The sequence below is a fragment of the Heptranchias perlo genome, chromosome 2, assembly GCF_035084215.1.
Source record: "Heptranchias perlo isolate sHepPer1 chromosome 2, sHepPer1.hap1, whole genome shotgun sequence".
Lineage (NCBI taxonomy): Eukaryota > Metazoa > Chordata > Chondrichthyes > Hexanchiformes > Hexanchidae > Heptranchias > Heptranchias perlo.
The window spans coordinates 76,158,412-76,183,765 of record NC_090326.1 but is presented as its reverse complement, the minus strand read 5'-3'; the positions used below and the strand labels follow the sequence as shown (position 1 = coordinate 76,183,765).

The following is a 25,354-nucleotide window of genomic DNA, read 5'->3' as shown; positions in this document are numbered from 1 at the left end:
TGGATGGTACACACTGCAGCCACAGTGCGCCGGTGGTGAAGGGAGTGAATGTTTAGGGTGGTGGATGGGGTGCCAATCAAGCGGGCTGCTATATGACCAAATAATCTGTTTTATTGATGTTGGTTGAGGGATAAATATTGGCGAGGAGATTGTGAGGACAATTCGCTCATGTTTATTAAAAATTCTTGTTCTTACAAAACAAAATCAAAAGCCAAAACATACTTTTGAATTAACATTGATTTCTCCAGAATTTTTCTCACAATGCCACTTTTCTACCAGTGTCTCAGATGCCAGTTCATTTTTGCTGACCTCGCTTCAAATAGGTTTCACACAACAGCAATGTCAAAAGGTGAATTAGCAGAAGGAGCAGGTAATAAACTAAAAGAATTTCAGTCATTCTCTGGAATGCAATTGCATTTCTTTGGTTTAGGTGCTGCTGAAATAACACAGAACAAAAGAGATATCTGATCGCTTCTATTTTCTTTGAAGGTAAGATTTTTAATTAAATTTTGAAAAAAATTGAGGCAAATTGACTATACATAGGATTAATGTGCATGGCGGGAGTCCAATTACTTTCAGTAACTAAACTACAGTAACTAAAAATTATAGTTAAACTTTACATCACTGCCAAATTCAATCAACAGTTAAATCAGAATCAGATAGTTGTTTGAAATGTTATCAGAATATTTAATAAAAGATAGATAAGAATATTTTAAAAAATCAAACGTAAACATAACAGGGCAAAGACTCAAAGATCACTGAAAAAGAAACCTCTTTAAGAGGTAATAAACATTGTGATACTCTAAGGTTTGAACAGAATGGATTGCTGAATTGCACGCTACATTTCCTCGCATAATACTTCAAAAAACTAGTAGTTTGTTATTATTTTCTTTGAAGAACATTAGCTTTTACTTACGGGGTCATGAAGACCCTCTACTTCGAATGCATTCATTCCTGCAGCTGCCTCGTTTGATCTCACTGTGACTTTATCAGACACCTATGATTACACAGAAATGCCAGATTATTAATGATATTGCAAAGGCTCAGATAGTTCTCCACTTCTTTATTTTTAAATGATCTGATGCGTTATTCATTCAGTTTACGTGTAATGTATTGTAATGTTACAGAGCAAAACAAGATATGGACTATTAGTCATTGAGACTGAAAGCATAATTTGGAGGCCAGTTTGATTATTGAATATGTGTGAGCTATTATCATCAGTGCTGGTTCATTGAGTAGGTGGGAGGTGTACTGTAGGAGAGAGGAAAGGGCATCATTTACTCTGAATGTTTTTACTTAACTCTATCAGCATTCTTGGATATTCTTCCTTCAAAGAAGAGCTAATAGGACTGATTTTATGATTTCCACTGGTGAGGAGCATATCAGAATATGGTGGGCCGTGCACAGTATTAGAATTGGCCCTGTCAGCTGTTCATAGCTAGATTTGGGGGCCTTTTTGGAGGATTCAATTTTAATGACCTGCAACATCTGCACGGTTTTTGCATAGTTCCCGAGTTCAAATTTAATGACTAGAGGTGAAAAGAAAAACCATAAATGATGGAAATTTGCTATTAAAGACAAATTGTTGGAAATGTACAACATGTCAAGCGGCATCAAGAGGATAAAGATAACGTTTCAGAAGGAAACTTTGACAGGGCCCTTCATCCATTTTTAGCATTTAATCATGATTAGAATCAACGCAGAATTTTATAATTTCCTTTTTACTCACAATAAATAATGAAGTTACTTTGGGGGAGAAAGTCATTTCACAGCCGCCTCTTTTGTGCCTGATAAATGGACAGCCAGCAGTTGAAAATCAGGGGGACGCCTGTGAATGGGCGAGCAGCCCACCCCCCCCCCCCCCTCCGAAACAGGCGCAAGGCTGTGTACATATACAAATCAGTGGCCTACGCAGGTTGTACAAAATTCAGGTACAAATGGGCAGAGCATGAGTCGTGCATACCCTGTTCGAGGCTCTCCCTGAGATCGCCTCCCCATCCCCAAGACTCAAGCTGCCGAATGGTTCAGTGTTGGGTTTGCCAATTTCTAGCCCTCCCTGAAGTGAGCTGCAGCAGGGCACGCCCCAACCATTTGGTGCCCGCAGCTCACCGACGGCAGTTAAATGAGGCCCAAAGCCGAATTTGGTTTGGGCCTCAGGCTGGCATGCAGAGGGGTCACTCCGCTAACTTTGCCTTGGTTTTGGGCTCAAGTCGCATTTCTCCCCCTTTGACTCTGAACTGTAAACAAGCAAACAATAGTAAGGTAAAAATTCTGCTTATGCACATCTACTGGCAGCAAATACCATAAAATTGCACACCCCAGCCTATCATTTTCCATCCCTTAATTTTAACGCAATGCATTCCCAGCAAGCGCCAGCAGCATAGAAGTAAATTTCCATCCCAGTGTTTCTAATTATTCTTAAACTGATTAGTCTTTTCTTGATGCCAAACCCATTTAAAAATGTGCCTCTCTTTTTACATGCTGTTCATCATTCCCCATCTGTTAAGGATGGATTGGCGATATGTTCTCAGGGTTCTGCTAAAGGCACCCTTGAGCCAGTTATCAGGAGGTGCACAGCAGTTGGCAGTGGCCCAACAAGTTTCTATCTCTCCCTTCCTCAGTCTTGAGAAGTGGTAAGCTTTTAGATAGCACTGAATGCACAGCCAAATTGGAAACTCACATTGTGGATAATTACCAACACAGATCTTTGGAGTATTCTAGTTTCTCCGCCCCAATTTTCTCCCTGCCACCCCCCGTTCCCCCACCATCCCCCGCCATCATTCACACATACCAAAGACACTGACTCAAAAAAACAATGAATGAGTCCAGTGTTACAGTTTCACGTATGACAGCAGCCCTCCTGTACCTCACCCTGACTGCCCTGCTTCATGTCTGAGCCTAAACAACAGCCTGGAATTTTCAATACTGGCTATAGGAGTCAATGGAAAAGAGAATCGGGTGGGGATGTGAAACGAGCTGCCGATTCGTCATTACCCGTTTTGTGCTACTGACGATTTCTTTTAGCTAATATACAACTGAGGAACATATCAGAACACAACTCCATTAATGTTGTTAAGCTTCTAATCATCCAATTTCCAGCCCACCCTGACCAGTGAGTTGCAGCGGGGCACCCCACCCATTTGGTGCCCACAGCTCTACAAGTTTTGGCTCAAACCGACAAGTGTTGGCTCAGAAAAAAGTATGGGAAACACAACGGGGGTAATTTTGACATTGTGCAATAGTGTAAAATGGGTGATAGCGAATCGGCAGCTCATTTCACGTTTCATCCTGTTTTTATTTTCATTGAAGTTAATATTAATAAAAATCGGGAGAGAATGTAAAACAGGTGGTTGATTCGCTATCACCTGTTTTACACTATCGCACAAAGTCAAAATTACCTCCAATGTATCCAGAAATACCTGCATTAATTCAAGCCCATAATGGCAGTCAGTGTGACTTTTTTTAAAAATAGAAGCCTGTGTTGAGGTAACTTGTGAGAGTGCCCTTTGCTGTCCTTTTCATGCAGCTTATCACCAGCTAAAAATACATATTCAATAACTAATGGAAGAGGTCTGCAACTTTTCAAAACCATGAGGATGAAACCATAAAACATGCCTCAAAAGGAGGTATGTAACTGTAGTGCAAAATTTTACCCCATCAAACAAAGGAAATGCAAGGAGGCTTTAAACGCTCTATCAATGCTGGAAATACAAAAGGGGTATCAGCATCACGTAGGGGTAGATTTTCATCTTTAGTGCTCTAGATGCAGAACTAAATGCAGCTGATCTTATAAAATATCCCCAATATGACAGATCTTACTTAGTAACATTGCAATTAGAAACAGAAAATGTTTGCCAGTCCAGCTGCATCTGAAAAGTGGAAAGATTTGTTAACATTTCAGGTACAGACCATCTGTGCTGACAGTCTCACATAAAGCAGTGATCTATCTTTTTGCTATCTATAATGAATTGGCAGCTCGTTTTACCATTTTCAGATGCTGATGGGCTAGCTGCTTTTATAAGGCCTGCCATATTGCACTTTGCTTATAAGCTTGGGTATATATTAATGATATTTGTAAGCTTATCATTATTTTGCACTACTGGATAAATTTTGCGATCTCAACAGGGAAGCCACTTTCGAAGAGAGCACAAGTCAGAGACAAAGCTACAACACTGAACCCTGATTCTCCTACCCACCCTTCCTGTCAGCACATCTCTCTGCTCAGAGCAGAGAATCATGGAATTTACCCATACAGCAAATGAAAAAGGGACAAAGCGTGTAAGTATTCCTGAACTGGCAGTTGCAGTAGTCTAGTCCTATGCTCAGTTCAGAGAAAGTCCTTAAAACACTACATAGAATTATATAGAATGTACAGCACAGAAACAGGCCATTCGGCCCAACGGGTCCATGCCCATGTTTACACCCCACACGAGCCTCCTCCCTCCATACTTCATCTATCCTATCAGCATATCCTTCTATTCCTTTCTCCCTCATGCGTTTATCTAGCTTCCCCTTAAATGCATCAATACTAGTCGTCATAACTACTCCTTGTGGTAGCGAGTTCCACATTCTAACCATTCTCTGGGTAAAAAAATTTCTCTTGAATTCCCTATTGGATTTATTAGTGACTACCTTATATATATGGCCCCTAGTTCTGGTCTCTCCGCAAATGGAAACATCTCTATGTCTACCCTATCAAACCCTTTCATATGGGAAATGTTTCTTTCTCCCACTTTGACTAAGTGAACCTTTGAGATATGAGGGCATCCCTGGCAACCCAGGCAGCAATATACACAGCTGGTCTGGCGATAGGTGCCTCATCTTCATATTGCTTATTGTCCTCATCCTCCTCCTCTTCTTCAATGTTGTCATCAACAGAGGATGATTGATGAGCGCCTTCGTCGTCCTCCACCTCTAATCCTCGCTGCTGTGCAATGTTGTGCAGGACGCAGCACACCACTGTGATTTTAACCTAGTCGCCTCTGCTATTCCTTGTGGAAGCGACTTCCTATGTGATCCTAACATCACAACCTATAAATACGTCTGATAATCAAGATTCCTTTTATAGACCCCCAATTTGAATACTTACAATATGTAAGTCACATTCATTCATGCCATGATAATAGCACATTGAATGTCAGCAGGTGTAGTAAATGTAATTGGTCCTATTAGTAACAAGTTGTCCCTGAGGACTTGCATCATTCATAATGCAAAGCTCACATTTGAACAGAAATGCAAATATGTTATATCACAGCAACAAAACTGACAGCTTTGACATCAATGGTAACACAAATCCTAGGCACCCACACGGATGCGTTTTGCATCTGGAGCAGTTTCTTATCAGGACAGCTTGATGTTTTCTCTAATCTCCCTTGGTACTCTATGTATTTGACTCTTCTTCCCCACTGTCCCTCATCCAGGTTCCATCTGTTTCAGGTCACTGCACTCCTTCCTGTTTAACACCAGCTCTTGAAGAAGTGTCATTAATGTGAAGTGCACTTAAATACAAGCCTGAATAATTATGTAATAAATCCCATTAATTGCTGCTTATCAAGCCCTTATAAAGCAAAAATATGTTAACACTGGCTCAATGCATTAATGGCCATTAGACCCATTTACTCCCATGGAAAAGCAGTAGTGGCTGCTCCATTAATGCTAGCACACAAAATTACACCTTAACAGACACTTAGCACAGGTACTAGCTCACAATTTTACCTCCACTCTTTCAAATGTCAAAGAGTTTTGTCTCTTCGAAGAAAGGAGCCACTCCTTTGCTCTTGATAATGATGCCTCGAACAAATCATTGCAGACTGACAGGCTGGGCTATAGACTTAACTGGAGCATATTGGAGAATTTTTAACTGAATACCTCAAAGTTAGGACAGATTACTGAGCCTCCAATTATCCAATATCACTTTCATTGTTATGCCATTTTCATACATAGCTCATTATATTTTATCAATTTCCATTCAGATATCTGGCTATTACATTACTGATATATGCAACAACAATAATGGAACATTTCTATCATTACTGTTCCTTTGTGTGCTTTTCAATCATATGATTCCGTTCATAATACAATTAATGCTTTTCTGCTGACTGGTAATAGTACACATCCTTTTCTAAACAAAGCCTTAAAGGTCACACTACTAAGTTGCCCTCATTTGCCTGCCTGTTTATCATTGTGTCTGTAATAGTGTTATATATCAAATATATTAAATAAAGAATTAGCTTGAACATTTACAGTACCTCAGTGCAGGCAATGTAAATTACAATGTTTATGCTGGCAGTTTTCAGTAATTTGTAGCATAGTTAAAACAAAGGGTAATATTTGATATAAATAGAAATGCAGTAGTGGGACTAGCAGCAGCTGATAATAGAAGCACTGACTGAGGTAGTGCATCTGTGTTGGTGATTTGGCTGCGAGCAAGGTCACTTTTGGAACAGGGCAAGACAGTAGCAATTGGATACAATTAAGGAAATATGCACAAGTCAGTGAGGGTATGAAATCACAGCCCTGTGGAAATACTGAGAAAGGCATATGGGATGTGTAAGAGAGAAACAGGGACCTGAAGAGGAAGGTCTCGCCACTGTCTCCCAATAGTTCAGCTTATTATTACTGAAATGATTCCTCCATGATTCCAAATGAGGATGGTTGGTTGCTAAATGGATTGAGAGAGAACAAACCCTGTGTTGATTGGTCAGCTATGTTTTTAAGGTCACGATACATAATCTGAAATGATCTGCTTCAAGAACGCTAAAAATAAATTAGCAGAATTTATATTTGCTTGAAGTTGAACTTGAGATAGGGAAGGAGAAAAAGGTGGGGGGGTAGCAGTATTGATTAAGGAGAATATTGCAGTGCTGGAGAGAGAGGATGTCCTGGAGGGGTCAAGGACAGAATCGATTTGGTTAGAGTTAAGAAACAATAGAGGTGCCATTACACTACTGGGTGTATTCTACAGGCCATCAATTAGTGGGAAGGATATAAAGGAGCAAATTTGCAGGGAAATTACAGAGTTGCAAGAACTATAGAGTAGTGACAATGAGGGACTTCAACTATCCTAATATAGACTGAGATAGTAATAGTGTAAAGGACAAAGAGAGTGAGGAATTTCTGAAGTGTGTTCAGGAGAACTTTGTTGATCAGTAAGTTTCCAGCCCAACGAGGAAGGAGGCATTGCTGGATCTGGTTCTGGGGAATGAAGTGGGTCAAGTGGAGCAAGTGTCAGTGGGGAACATTTAGGGAACAGTGATCATAGTATCATAAGGTTTAGAATAGTTATGGAAAAGGATAGCAATCTAGAGTAAAAAAATACTTAATTGGAGGAAGTCCAATTTCAGTGGGTTGAGAACGGATCTGGTCCGGGTAAATTGGAATCAAAGATTGGCAAGCAAAACTGTAATCGAACAATGGGCGGCCATTAGAGAGGAGATAGTTCGGGTACAGTCTAGGAGCATTCTCACGAGGGGGAAAGGTAGGGCAACCAAAGACAGAGCTTCCTGGATGAGGAAAGAGATAAAGAGTAAGATGAAGCAGAAAAAGGGGGCGTATACAGATGTCAGGTTGACAATACAAGTGAGAACCTTGCTGAATATAGAAAGTTCAGAGGAGAAGTGAAAAAGGAAATATGAGGGGCAAAGAAAGAGAATGAGAATAGACTGGCAGCTCACATAAAACGGAATCCAAAAGTCTTCTATAGGCATATAAATAGTAAACGGATAGTAAGAGGAGGGGTGGGGCTATTAGAGACCAAAAAGGAGATCTACACATGAAGGCAGAGGGCATGTCTGAGGTACTAAATGAGTACTTTGCATCCAAGGAAGAAGATGCTGCCGAAGTTAAAGTAAAAGAGGAGATAGTTGAGATACTGGATGGTCTAAAAACTGATAAAGAGGTACTTGAAAGTCTAGCTGTACTTAAAGTAGATAAATCACCCTGTCTGGATAGGATGCATCCTAGGTTGCTGAGGAAAGTAAGGGTGGAAATTGCAGCGATGCTGGCCATAATCTTCCAATCCTCCTTAGAGATGGGGGTGGTACCAGAGGACTTGAGAACTGCAAATGTTGCACCCTTGTTCAAAAAAGGGTGTAAGGATAAACCCAGCAACTACAGGCCAGTCAGTTGAACCTCAGTGGTGGGGAAGCTTTTAGAAACAATAATCCAGGACAAAATTAATAGTCTCTTGGACAAGTGTGGATTAATAAAGGAAAGCCAGCACGTATTTGTTAAAGGCAAATCGTGTTTAGCTAACTTGCTTGAGTTTTTTGATGAGGTAACAGAGAAGGTAGATGAGGGTAATGCGGTTGATGTTGTGTATAAGGACTTTCAAAAGGCGTTTGATAAAGTGCCGCATAACAGGCTTGTCAGCAAAATTAAAGCCTATGGAATAAAAGGGGCAGTGGCAGCATGGGGACGAAATTGGCTAAGCGACAGGAAACAGACAGTGGTAGTGAACGGTTGTTTTTCACTCCAGAAGATGGTATACAGTGATGTTCCCCAGGGGTCGGTACTAGGTCCATGTCATTTTTTTGACATGTATTAATGACTTGGACTTGGCTGTACAGGGCACAGTTTCAAAATTTGCAGATGACACAAAACTTGGAAGTGTAATAAACAGTGAGGATGATAGTGATAGACTTCAAAAGGATATAGACAGGCTGGCGGAATGGGTGGACACATGGCAGATGAAATTTAACACAGAGAAGTGCGAAGTGATACATTTTGGCAGGAAGAATGAGGAGAGGCAATATAAACTATAGTACAATTCTAAAGGTGGTGCAGGAACAGAAAGGCCTGGGAGTATATGTGCACAAATCTCTAAAGGTGGCAGGCCAGGTTGAGAAAGCATACGGGATCATGGGCTTTATAAATAGAGGCATAGAGCACAAAAGCAAGGAAGATATGTTGAACTTTTATAAAACACTGGTTCGGCCACAACTGGAGTATTGTGTCCAATTCTGGGCACCGCACTTTAGGAAGGATGTGAAGGCCTTAGAGAGGATGCAGAAAAGATTTACTAGAATGGTTCCAGGGATGAGGGACTTCAGTTACGTGGATAGACTGGAGAAGCTGGGGCTGTTCTCCTTAAAGCAAAGAAGGTTGAGAAGAGATTTGATAGAGGTGTTCAAACTCATGAGGGGCCTAGGCAGAGTAGATAGAGAGAAACTGTTCCCATGGGCGGAAGGGTCGAGAACCAGAGAGCACAGATTTAAGGTGATTGGCAAAAGAATCAAAGGCGACATGAGGAAACACATTTATGCAGCGAGTAGTTATGATCTGGAATGCATTGCCTGAAAGGGTGGCGGAAGCAGATTCAATCATATCTTTCAAAAAGGAATTGGATAAATACTTGAAGGGAAAATATTTTCTGGGCTATGGGGAAAGAGCGGGGGAATGGGACCAACTGGATTGTTCTTACAAGGAGCTGGCAGGGGCTTGATGGACCGAATGGCCTCCTTCTGTGCTGTAACGATTCTATGATTCTAGGTGTAGTAAGCTAATTATTTGACTTCTTAGGGGACCACGTTCCATGTACACGGTGGTGCAAGTGAACCTTGGCTGCCACCAGCACAGATTGGAAAACCGCAAGCACCCTGTCTGTAATGTCCCTAAATGCACTGGCCATAGTTGCATGGCACCAGCGCCTACTCAGAAAATTAACCCCAACCCCCGCCGATTTTCTTCTTTGCTGCTAATGAAATTGCATTGAAAACCTTAGTGATCAAAGCCTCCACATCATAAGACACGGCAGTAAGTGGAAAAAAGAGTACTATTTTTTAAAGCACAGGCTTTTGTGACTGGTTTACATTTATAAATTTTCCAGACAGCTCACTGGAAAGCTGGAGTGTCAGGTCCAGAAACAGGATGGATGGGAACCCTCTGCATTTATTCTTTGCAGTTTTTTCCCCTTCCTTACCTGAAAGCAGTGATTCATGCTGCAGTGCAGTTCCGAACTGCCCGCCACTCTCCAGTACCTTGGCCAAGTGACTTTTCTTCATATGTGGGCCTGCATAGTAAGGGTAGGCTTCAAAATTTACCTGTCCTGGAGCCGAGGGTATGGGAAATTCGGAAGCAGAGGTCGGCCCAATTTATTCACGGCTTGGGCAAACTTCTTTAAACTAAATAGATGGATTATTGTGCAGTCCACGAACTGAGCGTGCTGACCTCCGCACCAGAGGGTGAACAGCCAGTAGTCGTGGTCCATATTGGTACCAACGACATAGGTAAAAAAAGGGATGAGGTCCTGCAAGGCGAATTTAAGGAGTTAGGAGATAAATTAAAAAGCAGGACTTCAAAGGTAGTGATCTCAGGATTACTACCGGTGCCACGTGCTAGTGAGTATAGGAACAGGAGAATAGACAGGAAGAATGCGTGGCTGCAGGGATAGTGTAGGAAGGAGGGATTTAGATTCCTGGGACATTGGGACCGGTTCTGGGGAAGGTGGGACCTGTACTAGCGTGATGGGTTACACCCGAGCAGGACCGGGACCAATGTCCTCGCGGGGGTGTTTGCTAGTGCTGTTGGGGAAGGTTTAAACTAGAGTGGCAGGGGGATGGAAACCTGAGCGGGGAGTCAGAAGGGAATAAAATTGAGAGCAGCGAGAGAGGGGAAGACCCACGGGAAATCTACAATACAAATAGTACAAACAGTTGTTCAAGAACAAGTGAAAGGGAAAAGCGTAGAGCAGCGGAAAGAAAGTGTACTTTAGGCACGACAAATAAAATAAAAACTCGAAGGCGTAAGGCGATTAACCCAGCATCAAAGCTGTGGCAGGGGTTTGGGAACCTGAGCAGGGAGACAGAGGAAAGCGTGTCAGGAAGGGACAGAAGGTATGGAGTAAAAGGTAAAGTGTTAAAAAAGGAAAAAGCAGGAACTAAGTGTCACAAAACATATTTGAACGTTCTTTATCTGAATGCACGTAGCATTCGTAACAAAATGGACGAGTTAACGGCACAAATAACTACGTATGGGTATGATCTTGTGGCCATTACAGAAACATGGCTGCAGGGTGACAACGACTGGGAATTAAATATGCCAGGGTATTTAACAATCAGGAAGGACAGGCAGGAAGGAAGGGGAGGTGGGGTGGCTATGTTAATAAATGAAGGAATCACTGTAATACAGAGAACTGATATTGGGACAAAGGATCAGGATAATGAAACAGTTTGGGTAGAGATAAGGAATAATAAGGGGAAAAAAACACTCGTAGGCGTAGTATATAGGCCTCCTAATAGTTGCAACTCTGCTGGAAGAAGTATTAATCAGGAAACAGTCGGGGCATGTAATAAGGGAACAGCTATAATTATGGGGGATTTTAACTATCATATTGACTGGACAAATCAAATTGGGCAGGGCAGCCTTGAGGAAGAGTTTATTGAGTGTATTAGGGATGGATTTCTTGAGCAGTATGTAACTGATCCGACAAGGGGACAAGCAACCTTGGACCTGGTCCTGTATAATGAGCCAGGATTAATTAATAATGTCCTAGTTAAGGATCCCCTTGGAATGAGTGACCATAACATGGTTACATTCCATATCCAATTAGAGGGTGAGAAGGTTGGTTCTCAAACAAGCGTACTGAGCTTGAATAAAGGAGACTATGATGGTATGAGAGCGGAATTGATTAAAGTGGACAGGGAAAATAGATTAAAGGGTAAGACGGTACATGAGCAGTGGTGTTCATTCAAGGAGTTATTTTACAACTTTCAAAAAATATATATTCCACTGAGGAAAAAAGGGTGTAAAAGAAATGACATCCATCCGTGGCTAAGTAAAGAAATTAAGGACAGTATCCGACTAAAAACAATGACATATAAGGTAGCCAAACTTAGTGGGAGGATAGAAGATTGGGAAGTCTTCAAAAGACAGCAAAAAGTAACTGAAGGATTGATTAAGAAAGGGAAGATAGATTATGAAAATAAATTAGCAAAAAATACAAAAACAGATAGCAAGAGTTTCTACAGTTATATAAAAAGAAAAAGGGTGGCTAAGGCAAACGTAGGTCCTTTAGGGGATGAGACCGGGAAATTAATGGTGGGAAACATGGAAATGGCAAAAATGCTGAACATATATTTTGTTTCAGTCTTTACGGTAGAGGACACTAAGAATATCCCAACACTGGACAAACAGGGGGCTCTAGGCGGGGAGGAGCTCAATACGATTAAAATCACTAAGGAATTGGTACTCAGTAAAATAATGGGACTCAAGGCGGATAAATCCCCTGGACCTGATGGCTTACATCCGAGGGTCTTGAGGGAAGTGGCAGTAGGGATTGTGGATGCTTTGGTAATAATTTTCCAAAATTCTCTGGATTCGGCAAAGGTCCCGGCAGATTGGAAAACTGCTAATGTAACACCCTTATTTAAAAAGGGTAGTAGGCAGAAGGCTGGAAATGATAGACCAGTTAGCCTAACATCTGTGGTGGGTAAAATTTTGGAATCTATTATTAAGGAGACAGTAGCGGAACATTTGGATAAACATAATTTAATAGGACAAAGTCAGCATGGCTTTACGAAGGGGAAGTCATGTCTGACAAATTTGCTTGAGTTCTTTGAGGACATAACATACAGGGTGGATAAAGGGGAACCAGTGGACGTAGTGTATTTAGACTTCCAGAAGGCATTCGACAAGGTGCCACATAAAAGATTATTGCTCAAGATAAAGAATCACTGGATTGGGGGTAATATTCTGGCATGGGTGGAGGATTGGTTATCTAACAGGAAGCAGAGAGTTGGGATAAATGGTTCATTCTCAGACTGGCAACCAGTAGCCAGTGGTGTTCGGCAGGGGTCGGTGCTGGGTCCCCAACTCTTTACAATCTATATTAACGATTTGGAGGAGGGGACCGAGTGTAACGTATCAAAGTTTGCAGATGATACAAAGATGGGAGGGAAAGTGGAAAGTGAGGAGGACATAAACAACCTACAGGGGGATATAGACAGGCTGGGTGAGTGGGCGGAGATTTGGCAGATGCAATACAATATTGGAAAATGTGAGGTTATGCACTTTGGCAGGAAATATCAGAGAGCAAGTTATTATCTTAAAGGTGAGAAACTGGAAAGTACTGCAGTACAAAGGGATCTGGGGGTCCTAGTGCAAGAATATCAAAAAGTTAGTATGCAGGTGCAGCAGGTGATCAAGAAGGCCAACGGAATGTTGGCTTTTATTGCTCGGGGGATAGAATATAAAAACAGGGAGGTATTGCTGCAGTTATATAAGGTATTGGTGAGACCTCACCTGGAATACTGCATACAGTTTTGGTCTCCATACTTAAGAAAAGACATACTTGCTCTCGAGGCAGTACAAAGAAGGTTCACTCGGTTAATCCCGGGGATGAGGGGGCGGACATATGAGGAGAGGTTGAGTAGATTGGGACTCTACTCATTGGAGTTTAGAAGAATGAGAGGCGATCTTATTGAAACATATATGATTGTAAAGGGGCTTGATCGGATGGATGCAGTAAGGATGTTCCCAAGGACGGGTGAAACTAGAACGAGGGGGCATAATCTTAGAATAAGGGGCTGCTCTTTCAAAACTGAGATGAGGAGAAACTTCTTCACTCAGAGGGTAGTCGGTCTGTGGAATTTGCTGCCCCAGGAAGCTGTGGAAGCTACATCATTAAATAAATTTAAAACAGAAATCGACAGTTTCCTAGAAGTAAAGGGAATTAGGGGTTACGGGGAGCGGGCGGGAAATTGGACATGAATTTAGATTTGAGGTTAGGATCAGATCAGCCATGATCTTATTGAATGGCGGAGCAGGCTCGAGGGGCCGATTGGCCTACTCCTGCTCCTACTTCTTATGTTCTTATGTTCTTATAAGCACCATCCAGGAAGAATCATGAATAATAATCAGGAGAAGGAACCCTGGCTCATTTTCCCCCTCCCTAGCCCAGAGGTGCAGAGGCCATTGTAGAACCCACACTGCCCTCTCTGTTGAGATCAACTCACTCAGCACAGTTCAGGAATCATTCCTCGGGACATGCCTGGTCTGTATGGGGGTGAAGTTGCTCAGCACTTCTCCTGCGCCGCTGCTGTAACTTCGGCAGAAAACCCATTTACACACGTGTGACGTGAGTTTGAGAGTGATGTCGTTAAGTCCGAAACTAGGGTCTTAAATTTAAACAAAGCCAATTATGTATGTATGAGGGGTGAGATGGCTACAGTAGGTTGGGAGATTAGATTAAAAGATATGATGGTAGATAAGCAATGGCTAACAATTAAAGAAATAATTCATAATTCTCAACGAATATACATTCCCTTGAGGAATAAAAACTCCATGGGAAAAGTGATCCAAGCGTGGCTAACTAGAGAAGTTAAGGATAATATTAGATTAAAAGAAGAGGCTTACAATGTTGCCAAAAAGAGTAGTAACCCTGAGGATTGGGACAGTTTTAGAAATCAGCAAAGGATGACCAAGAAATTGATAGAGGTAAAAAAATTGAATATGAGAGTAAATTAGCAAGAAATATAAAAACAGATTGTAGGAGCTTCTACAAGTATGTAAAAAGGAAGAGATTAGTGAAAGTAAATGTGGGTCCCCTAGAGGCAGAGACCGGAGAAATTATAATGGGGAATAAGGAAATGGCAGAGACATTGAACAAATATTTTGTATCTGTCTTCACAGTAGAAGACACAAAAAACATACTGGAAATAGTGGGGAACCAAGGATCTAATGAGAGTGAGGAAGCTAAAGTAATTAAGATTAGTAAAGAAAAAGTACTGGAGAAATTAATGAGATTAAAAGCTGACAAATCCCCTAGACCTGATGGCCTACATCTTAGGATTTTAAAAGAGGTGGCTGCAGAGAGAGTGGATGCATTGGTTTTGATCTTCCAGAATTCCCTAGATTCTAGAACGGTCCTCGTGGATTGGAAGGTAGCAAATGTAACCCTGCTATTCAAGAAAGGAGGGAGAGAGAAAACAGGGAACTATAGGCCAGTTAGCCTGACATCAGTAGTAGGGAAAATGCAAGAATCTATTATTAAGGACATAGTAACGGAGCACTTATAAAATCATAATATGATTGGGCAGAGTCAACACAGTTTTATGAAAGGGAAATCGTGTTTGACAAATCGATTAGAGTTTTTTGAGAGTGTAACTAGCGGGGTAGATAAAGGGGAACCAATGGATGTACCAAATTTGAATTTTCAAAAGGCATTCAATAAGATTCGACATAAGATGTTGTTACATAAGATTAGGGCTCATGGGATCGGGAGTAATATATTCGCATGGATTGAGGATTGGTTTAACGGACAGAAAACAGAGAGTAGGAATAAATGGGTCATTTTCAGGTTGGCAGTTTGTAACTAGTGGGATGCTGTAAGGATCAGTGATTGGGCCTCATAAGAACATAAGAAACAGGAGCAGGAATTGGCCATATGGCCCCTCGAGCCTGCTCCACCATTCAATAAGATCATGGCTGATCTTTGACCTCAACTCCACTTTCCAGCCCGATCCCCCTAGAGTCCAAAAATCTATCCATCTCAGCCTTGAATATATTCAATATTTCAGCATCCAAAGCCCTCTGGGGTAGAGAATTCCAAAGATTCAAAACCCTCTGAGTGAAGAAATTCCACCTCATCTCAGTCTTGAATGGCCAACCCCTTATCCTGAGACTATGCCCCCTAGTTCTCGACTCTCTGGCCAGGGGAAACAATCTCTCAGCATCTACCCTGTCAAGCCCCCTCAGAATCTCATATGTTTCAATGAGATCACCTCTCATTCTTCTAAACTCAAGAGAGTATAGGCCCATTCTACTCAACCTCTCTTCATAGGACAACCCTCTCATCCCAGAAATTAATCTAGTGAACCTTCGTTGTACCGCCTCCAAGGCAAGTATATCCTTCCTTACATAAGGAGAACAAAACTGTACGCTGTACTCCAGGTGAGGTCTCACTAAAGCCCTGTACAACTGCAGTAAGATTTCCTTACTTTTGTACTCCACCCCCCTTGCTATAAGGGCCAACATGCTATTTGCTTTCCTAATTGCCTGCTGTACCTGCATACTAACTTTTTCTGTTTCTTTCGGGCTCATGGGATTGGGAGTAATTGGCAGTCTCTCTGAACACCAAAATGTAATCATTTCTCACCATTTAAAAAATATTCTGTTTTTCTATTCTTCCTACCAAATTGAATAACCTCACATTTCCTCACATTATACTCCATCTGCCACCTTCTTGCACAATCACTTAACCTGTCTATATCCCTTTGCAGACTCTTTGGGCTCTATTTTTGCACCCGCGATCAGGTGCGTTCGTGGCGGGGGTGCTGCGAAAATGCGGGATTCCCGGGGCGGGTCTGGAGCCCGGCTCCAACCCGCCCTAATTCCGGGTTCCCCAGTGACGCGCTCACATGCGCGCAGCCCCCGCATGTGGGACTCTCGCCAGCAATTAAAGCTGGCAGGGTGCCACTTAAAGCACTTGAACAGGTACTTCAGGTTGTTTACAGACCTGATTGACCTGATATTTTAGGAGGGATCGGATTTTGCAATTAACTGGGACTGTTTCCTGTACTGGGGGAAACACTCCCAGTTGAAATGGACGTGTTGCAGCCACCAGCCTGTGGCAGCTGCATAGGTCCATTTGACAGGTGGGGGGGAGGGGAGACCCTCACTCATTGCAGGAGGCCACTCTGTCACTTTGGACAAAGTTTGGCCTCCACCACACTCCTCCTAACAATAAAATTCACCAACTTGCACACTTACCCCGGTGTCCAGACACATTTACCAACCTTGTGGACCCCCTCAAATTTACATCTTCTGGATGGGGGCCGCCGTAGCTGCAGTCATGACTTCCTCGGAGGGCGAACAGCATCACCAGCCTCGCCGTCCACCTCTGACACGTGGAGCTCCACAAACAGTGCTGTGACACATCCATCTGCACAGCAGGAGGGAGGGCAACCGCAGAGAGAGATGCTTCGCAGAGGGCACTACCCTCGCCACAGGGTCCACAGACCAAGGCTCAGCTTCCGTGGACATGTCGTCGTGGACATCTGCAGCCTCCTTCATGCTGAGCTGCTCCCAGCTGGCCCGAGCACCATCTTCTTACCTGTCGCTGTCAAAGTCACCACTGCCCTCAACAACTTCTCCTCCGCATCCTTCCAGTGTGCCACCGGGGACATCGCCGGCGTCTCTCAGTCGTCTGCACAAAAGAGTCCTGCAAATACACCTTCACCCACTCTGCAGTGATACAATGGGTGGCCTGAGTTGTGGGTCTTCATAGTGATCCTCAGGAAAGGGCATTATTGCACAAACCAGGCAAGATTCACAAAGACGTGGCAGTAGTGGTGACAATATAATATGTTATGTGAGTTGATCAGAAATTAAATATAAGTAACAACCATGACAAACCCTCAAACATCCTTCATGCTCACGACACGTTTGCCTGACGCTTCCTACTGCACATATGTGATGCATGCCCTGCGGCTGCAGCACAGGTAGTGGCAGGTTGAGTGAGGCTGACCGTGAAAGAGATGCATGAGGGGGTGAGTATGAGATACAGCCATGAGATTGTATGAGGATTGGGTTGAGTGGTAGTGGTGGGATGAGTACTGGCGAGGTGAGTAAGTACAGGTATGATGAGGATGAGCTTTGATTGGGTGTGAGGGGTGATGTGATAGAATAGTGTTGGCACTGCAGAAGGAGATGTGGGGTGGGGGCGGTGATGTGGCACTCAGAGTGTAGGGGAATGAGTAAGTGCACTCACTTTGGCTGACCTACTTAGGTCATTGAAGCCTCCTGCACTGTATGCAGGTGGGCGATATGTTGGTGGTGCTGGTGATCTCCTCTGCCACCTCGAGCCAGGCCTCCCTGGTGGCAGAGGCAGGCCACTTCCTCCTGCCCGCCGGGGGGAAGATCTCTGTCCTCCCCCTCCTCCTCACACCATCCAATGATACCTGGAGTGAGGCATCATTAAACCTGGGAGCAGCCTTCCCCCTGGGCTGCTCCATGCTGTAATTATTCCTATTTTCTGCAGCATCAGTCAGTGGAGGACTGCCCCTTTAAATAGAGCTCCTCCAGCTGACAGACCTTGCTGCGCATGCGCAGTCCGCCCGCCGCGCAGCTTACCAGCGGGAAACCCGGAAGCAAAGGTAAGTGGCTCCAATTATCCTGTAATTGCGTGCGGAGCACCCCGATTTCACCGGGCGCGTTACCCACGCGCCCAGTCGACCCCCCGCTGAGAACCCGCCGCCCTGCTAATATCGAGCCTTTTGTGTCTTCCTCACAGCTAACTTCCCCACCTGGATTTGTATCGTCAGCAAACCTGGATACATTACACTCAGTCCCTTCATCTAAGTCATTAATATAGATTGTAAATAGCTGAGGTTCAAGCACTGATCCTTGCAGCACCCCACTAGTTACAGCCTGCCAACTGACAATGACAGCCTCAGCTGTTTATACGAACATATGAATTAAAAGCAGGAGTAGGCCATTCGGCCCCTCGAGCCTGCTCTGCCATTTGATAAGATCATGGCTGATCTGATTGTGACCTCAACCCTACTTTCCCGTCTACCTACTATAACCTTTGACTCCCTTGTTAATCATGAATCTATCTGACTCAGTCTTAAAAATATTCAATGACCCTGCCTCCACCGCTCTCTGGGGAAGGGAGTTCCACAGACTCACAACCCTCTGAGAGAAAAAAATTCTCCTCATCTCCGACTTAAATGGGAGACCCCTTATTATTAAACTGTGGCCCCTAGTTCTAGTCTCTCCCACAAGGGGAAACATCCTCTCAACATCTACCCCTTCAAGTCCCCTCAGGATCTTATATGTTTCAATAAGATCTCATTCTTCTAAACTCCAGGACCAACTTGTCCAACCTTTCCTCATAAGATAACCCCCTCATCCCAGGAATCAGTCGAGTGACCTTCTCTGAACCGCCTCCAAAGCAATGATGTCCTTTCTTAAATAAGGAGACCAAAACTGCACACAATATTCTAGATGTGGTCTCACCAATGCCCTGTACAACTGTAGCAAAACATCTCTACTTTTATATTCCATTCCCCTTGCAATAAATGACAACATTCCATTTGCCTTCCTAATCACTTGCTGTACCTGCATACTAACTTTTTGTGATTCATGTACCAGGACACCCAGATCCCTCTGTACCTCAGAGTTCTGCAATCTCTCTCCATTTAAATAACATACTGCTTTTCTATTCCTCCTGCCAAAGTGGACAAGTTCACATTTTCCCACATTTTACATCACCTGACAAATTTTTGCCCACTCACTTAATCTATCTATATCCCTTTGCAGACTCCTTATGTCCTCTTCACAACTTATTTTCCTACCTACCTTTGTGTCATCAGAAAATTTAGCAACCATACATTCGGTCCTTTCATCCAAGTCATTGATATAGATTGTAAATAGCTGAGGCCCAAGCACTGATCCCTGTGGCACTCCACTCGTTACATCTTGCCAACCTGAAAATGACCCATTTGTGCCTACTCTCTGTTTCCTATTAGCTAACCAATCCTTTATTGATGCTAATATGTTACCCCCTACACCACGAGCTCTGTGGCAGTAGCCTTTGATGTGGCACCTTGTCAAAAGCCTTCTGGAAATCCAAGCACACCACATCCATAGGATCCCCTTTATCCACATTGCTTGTTACTTCCTCAAAGAACTCTAATAAATTAGTCAAACATTGATTTCCCTTTCACAAAGCCGTGTTGACTCTGCCTGATTGCATTGAGATTTTCTAAGTGCCCTGCTATAACCTCCTTAAAAATAGATTTTAGTATTTTCCCTATGACTGATGTTAAGCTAACTGGCCTGTAGTTTCCTGCTTTCTGTCTCCCTCCTTTCTTGAATAGAGGAGTTACATTCACTATTTTCCAATCTGATGGGACCGTTCCAGAATCTAGGGAATTTTGGAAAATTAATACCAATACATCTACTATCTCTGCAGCCACTTCTTTTAAGACCCTAGGATGAAGTCTATCAGGACCTGGGGACTTGTCAGCTCTTAGTTCAAATATTTTTTTCAGAACCCTTTCACCGGTGATTGTAAATGTTTTAAGTTCCTCCCTCCCTTTCACCTCTTGATTCACAATTATTTCTGGCATGTTATTTGTATCCTCCACAGTGAAGACGGAGGCAAAATATCTGTTCAATTCATCCGCCATTACATTATTCTCCATTATTAATTCCCCAGACTCGCTCTCTAGAGGACCAACACTCACTTTACTTATTCTCTTCCTTTTTAAATACCTGTAGAAACTCTTATTATCTGTTTTTATATTCATAGTTAGCTTTCTCTCGTACTCTAATTTCTCCCTCCTTATTGTTCTTTTAGTCATTCTTTGCTGTTATTTATCTTCTGTCCAATCTCCTGATCTGCCACTAATCTTCGCGGAATTGTATGCTTTTTCTTTCAATGTGATACTATCTTTAACTTCCTTAGTTAGCCACGGATGGTACGTCCTTCCCCTAGAGTCTTTCTTTCTCACTGGAATGTATCTTTGCTGAGTGCTTTGAAATATCGCATTAAATGTCTGCCACTGCATCTCTACTGACATATCCCTTAACCTAATATCCCAGTTCACTTGAGCCAGCTCTGTCTTCATGCCCTCATAATTACCCTTATTTAAGTTTAAAACACTAGTCTTAGACTTACTCTTCTCTCCCTCAAACTGAATGCGAAATTCAATCATATTGTGATGACTGCTACCTCGAGGCTCCTTTACAATGAGGTCATTAATTAATCCTGTCTCATTACATATTACCAGATCGAGAATAGCCTGCTCTCTGGCTGGCTCTAGAACATGCTGCTTTAAGAAACTGTCTCGAAAGCACTCTATGAACTCATCTTCCAGACTACCTTTGCCAATCAGATTCTTCCAATCTATCTGTAGATTAAAACCACCCATGATTATTGCTTTTCCTTTCTCACAAGCCCCCATTATTTCTTCCTGTATACCCTGTCCTACAGGGTGGTTACTGTTAGAGGGCCTATAAACTACTCCCACAAGTGACTTCTTACATAAACTATTTCTTACCTCTACCCAAACTGATTCTACATCTTGGTCTTTAGAACTAAGGTCATTTCTCTCTATTATACTCATGTCATCCTTAATTAACAGAGCTACCCCTCTACCTTTTCCTAGCTTCCTGTCCTTCCGAAATGTCAAGTACCCTTAAATATTCAGGTTCCAGCCTTTGTCATCTTGCAATGTATATCAATGACTTAGATGAGCGGACCGAGTGTGATGTATCCAAGTTTGCTGATGATACAAAGCTAGGTGGGAAAGTAAGCTGTGAGGAGGATGCAAAGAGGGTGCAAAGGGATATAGACAGGTTAAGTGAGTGGGCGAGAAGGTAGTAGATGGAGCATAATGTGGGGAAATGTGAAATTATCCATTTTGGTGGGAAGAATAGAAAAGCAGAATATTTTTTAAAAGGTGAGAGACTAAGAAAGGTTGGTATTCAGTGAGAATTTGGGTTTCCTTGTGCATGAATCACAGAAAGTTAACATGCAGGTACAGCAAGCAATTGGGAAGGCAAATAGTATTTTAGTCTTTATTGCATGGGGGTTGGAGTATGACAGTAAAGAAGCCTTGCTGCAATTGTATAGGGCTCTGGTGAGACCACACCTGGAGTACAGTTTGGTCTCTTTACCTAAGGAAGGATATACTTGCCTTAGAGGCGGTACAACGAAGGTTCACTAGATTGATTCCTGGGATGAGAGGGTTGTCCTATGAGGAGAGATTGAGTAGAATGGGCCTATATTCTCTGGAAGAATGAGAGGTGATCTCATTGAAACGTATAAAACGAGTGCTTGACAGGGTAGAGAGGCTGTTTCCCCTGGCTGGAGAGTCTAGAACTAGAGGTCATAGTCTCAAGATAAGCCGTCGGCCATTTAGGACTGAGATGAGGAAAAATTTCTTCACTCAGAGGGTTGTGAATCTTTGGAATTCTCCACCTCAGAGAGCTGTGGATGCTCAGTCATTGAGTATTTTCAAGACTGAGATCAATAGATTTTTGGACACTAAGGGAATCAAGGGATATGGGGATAGGGCGGGAAAGTTGAGGCAAGGTATAAGATCAGTCATGATCTTACCAAATAGTGGAGCAGGCTCGAGGTGTCATATGTCCTATTCCTGCTCCTATTTCTTACGTTCTTATGTTCCTATGTGGCCCCATGATGCATTTGACCACTAACTGAGAGGAGGAACCCATTGTTCCTTTCTATACTTATGGATGTACATTACAACAAAAATACCATCACCAGTTCTAGCTGCTCTTCACAGAGTATGCCTGAGTCAGGAGGAGCAATGTAATACAGACAATAAAACACGACTGCATAAAGCCTGCCAGCGAACCACTGTTATGGTGGCATGTTTTCTAAACGTTTAGCTGCTCATTAAAGTGGGAACTGAAACATTGTTTTACTTTACAGTTAATATGAGAAATAAGCAATCCCAATTTGTACAGCCATAGGTTAATGCTAATGTAGATCTTCCATTCACTCAATCAGAAGATGTGTTTCTTTGATGTGCTGTGTTTGCATTTCCCACATTCACAATCCCTGACCCACAGAGTAAGAACTGATTGTTTAATTCACAGCATCCTTTTTTGTTAAATACCGTTCTAAAGTATTACAAGGTTAAGGATATGGGGTTACACAATGGGTCTGAAAACCATTCATTCACCTCAGCGACGCGGGTTGGAATCCAGCCCAGCCCCAAAGGATGAAAGTCTCCTCTCTCTGCCGGCTACGAGGACCATATATGAAATCCATTTAGGCAGCACCAATCCAGTTCTTAGAGGGTGAAAGTCAGACTCATAGTTCAATGCGAATTGTCAGTCTTGCTTAGACAAGCCATAGGGATGGCTCACATGGGTAATAAAGTGGCACAATGGCACTGTGGGGATGGGGTGGCGGGGGGGGTCTCAGACCAGTAGCTGTAGTGCTGATTCCGGCCAGACCATTTGCAGCACCCTGTTACAATGATTATTTCGTCCTGCAGAGCTCTGTAGTTCCTTTCCCAGTGATTAAATTTGAATTTTTTCAAGAGCACGGATCACAGTGTTCACAATCTCCAAACATTTCAATTAATTGCAGGCCGTTTAATACGTGTCCAGGAAGTCCAAGAGATCCCTCAGGGGGGCTTTTCAAACCTGGCTTGACAGCATACTGGTGCTACACTATGCGAGGAGACAAACGGAAGTGGTCCAAGACTACCTCATCCAAGGGAGTCTGACACTGCTGCTCTGCAGGGTTCGGTCAGCTCCAATTCCAGATTTACACTACAACTTTAGTGTTGATGTGACGTGGAAACTGCTTTGCCCTGACACTGACTTTGCAGTGTAAATGCACCTCAGGTTGAGGTTGAAATATGCCTTTGCGTCAGAGTACTGGGAGCATTACTGTGAATCTAACTCATAAAGTGTCTGCTCTAGGAATTGATGTTAGTCGGCGTGGACACGATGGGCCGAATGTCCTCCTTCTGTGCCGTAAATTTCCTATGATTCTATATAGTGCCCAGAAAGCGGAGGGGTGGAACTATTCCCAGTATTGACAAACAGTATGTAGATTTATTGAGAATTCTGTACCTTGCTTTAGTTCTGTCTTAGAATATTTTGTATTAAGGAGCTAAAGAATGTCAGTTTCGCAACTACAATATGTTAGAAAGCATGTTGATGTTTTACAAGCTGCAAAAAGGTATTTTGCACTCAGTGGGTCAAAGCACAATACTCTTTTATTTCATATACGAAAGGTTTGTATGTTAAACACATTGAAATTTCAATGCAACTTACACTTCAGAGAACATATTTCAGTAAACATCAAAAAAATCACACAGCGAAAAAGATGCAAAATTTCATTTCTGCTTTGTATACTATAATCTAAACTCTAGAGAACGACTGAAAACAGGTTCTGCAGCAGCGACAGCGGCACCAAACGCCGCTTACATTCAAGCAAATTATGACGTAGCTTTATCACCAAGTATAATAAAAAAAATCCTGAGAACATAAACTTCTTTACAAAGGACATATTCTAAAGGACTCATTGTGCACTGGTACCATCCCTTTCTCTTTTTGAAATATTTAAAGCAGGGACTGGAATATTTGGAAGCCCACCCCCATTCAAGGTTAACCCCGATCAACAACACAGAGAGTAGAAACAAAGAACTCACCGCGTTAAAATTGGGAAAAAGGCTGACTGCAGCAGCAGTGTCCAGTGGGAATGGAAGAAATGGTTTAACATCCAAGGCCGGCTGCATAGCTACGACTGGCGGCCGCATTAAGGCAGGAAGCGCGTTGCTTTGGCATGTGCCGCCTGTAGAGAAGAGAAATAAGTCATTTACTTTGGTATGCTCATATGTTGCGTTATTTTTGCATTCTGTGTCAGACTAAAGGCAGCAGCCAAAACTGAAAAAAAACTCAAGAAACTGTTTCAGCAACCCATTTCAAAAAGCACACTACCACAATCTCACTGCAGTTATATACAGTGCCAGAGAATGAATAATAGCACAAACGTCCATCGCTGATTAATCCATGAACCAGAGGAAAATAAAATATTTTGGATGGTTGTGCTCAGAGGAGCGTAACTCATTCGAGTTATACTGACAGACAAGCTGATCTCTGCTGATAGAGCTACGAAGGCTGCTCACTACCCTGGGGTGAGTTCAGACCTGAAAGTAGGAGCGATTCCAAGTCTCTGAAGATCCAACTGAAATGAGTTTTTACATTCTGTGGGAACAGTATGCAAATGAGCAGGAAATCACAATACATACTAATGAGCAGCAGTGTGTTTACATACCACTGCAAAGCCGTAAATTTGTTTGCTTCTTGCCACAAGGAACAGTACTACTCTCTGTCATCTGCCAAGAATAAAAAATGGTTACAGACCTAACTAACACTGGTTTCAATTATTTCCCAAAGTATTGTTGTTTCAATAACTAACTGAGTCAAATGAATAGTTTTAAAGAAAAATAACTGTGTAAGTTAACAACATTCATTTCTGGGGTAGGCACTGGACTGTAAAATCTGCTGGTCGGTTTCCAAAATTGAAATGTGATGGGATTTTTTTTGCCACAACACATGGCTCAGATGTGAGACAACAATTTGGCCAGCTGACTTCACTTTGGGTTTTTTTTCCCTCCTGGTGATTCTGATTAGTATAAATAGAACATAATGCTTATACCGTAGTGACGGTATAACTGTACTCAGTATCACAACCATACTTGTTTCAATCGGAACATGCATTTGTCAAAACATGTTTGTTACATGTTCCGACTTGTAGCTCTTGTTTAAGTTAAGTGCCGATTGGAAGTACATTTTTGTGGCGCAGAGGGAAGAGAAGGCAGTTACATTTTCTTCTCAGCAAAGCGAGAGATATTAGTGT

At 42.6% G+C, this 25,354-nt stretch overlaps 1 protein-coding gene across 5 annotated transcripts in view; it reads right to left on the bottom strand.

Annotated features, from left to right (window-relative positions):
* The window catches only part of LOC137340549 (zinc finger protein 385D-like), a 276,981-nt gene extending 252,157 nt beyond the window's left edge, over positions 1 to 24,824 (bottom strand). For 3 of the 5 annotated variants that reach the window (XM_068003093.1, XM_068003085.1, XM_068003102.1), the window contains exon 1: positions 24,144 to 24,407. Coding sequence is in view for 4 of the 5 variants with exons in the window: in XM_068003085.1 (XP_067859186.1) it covers positions 24,144 to 24,251 (108 nt within the window). In the remaining variant the exon portion in view is untranslated. Of the gene's footprint in view, positions 1 to 24,143; positions 24,408 to 24,641; positions 24,685 to 24,769 lie in introns of those variants that run through there. The other 2 variants (XM_068003069.1, XM_068003077.1) reach the window with 2 other exon arrangements.
* Between the last annotated feature and the right edge of the window lie 530 nt (positions 24,825 to 25,354).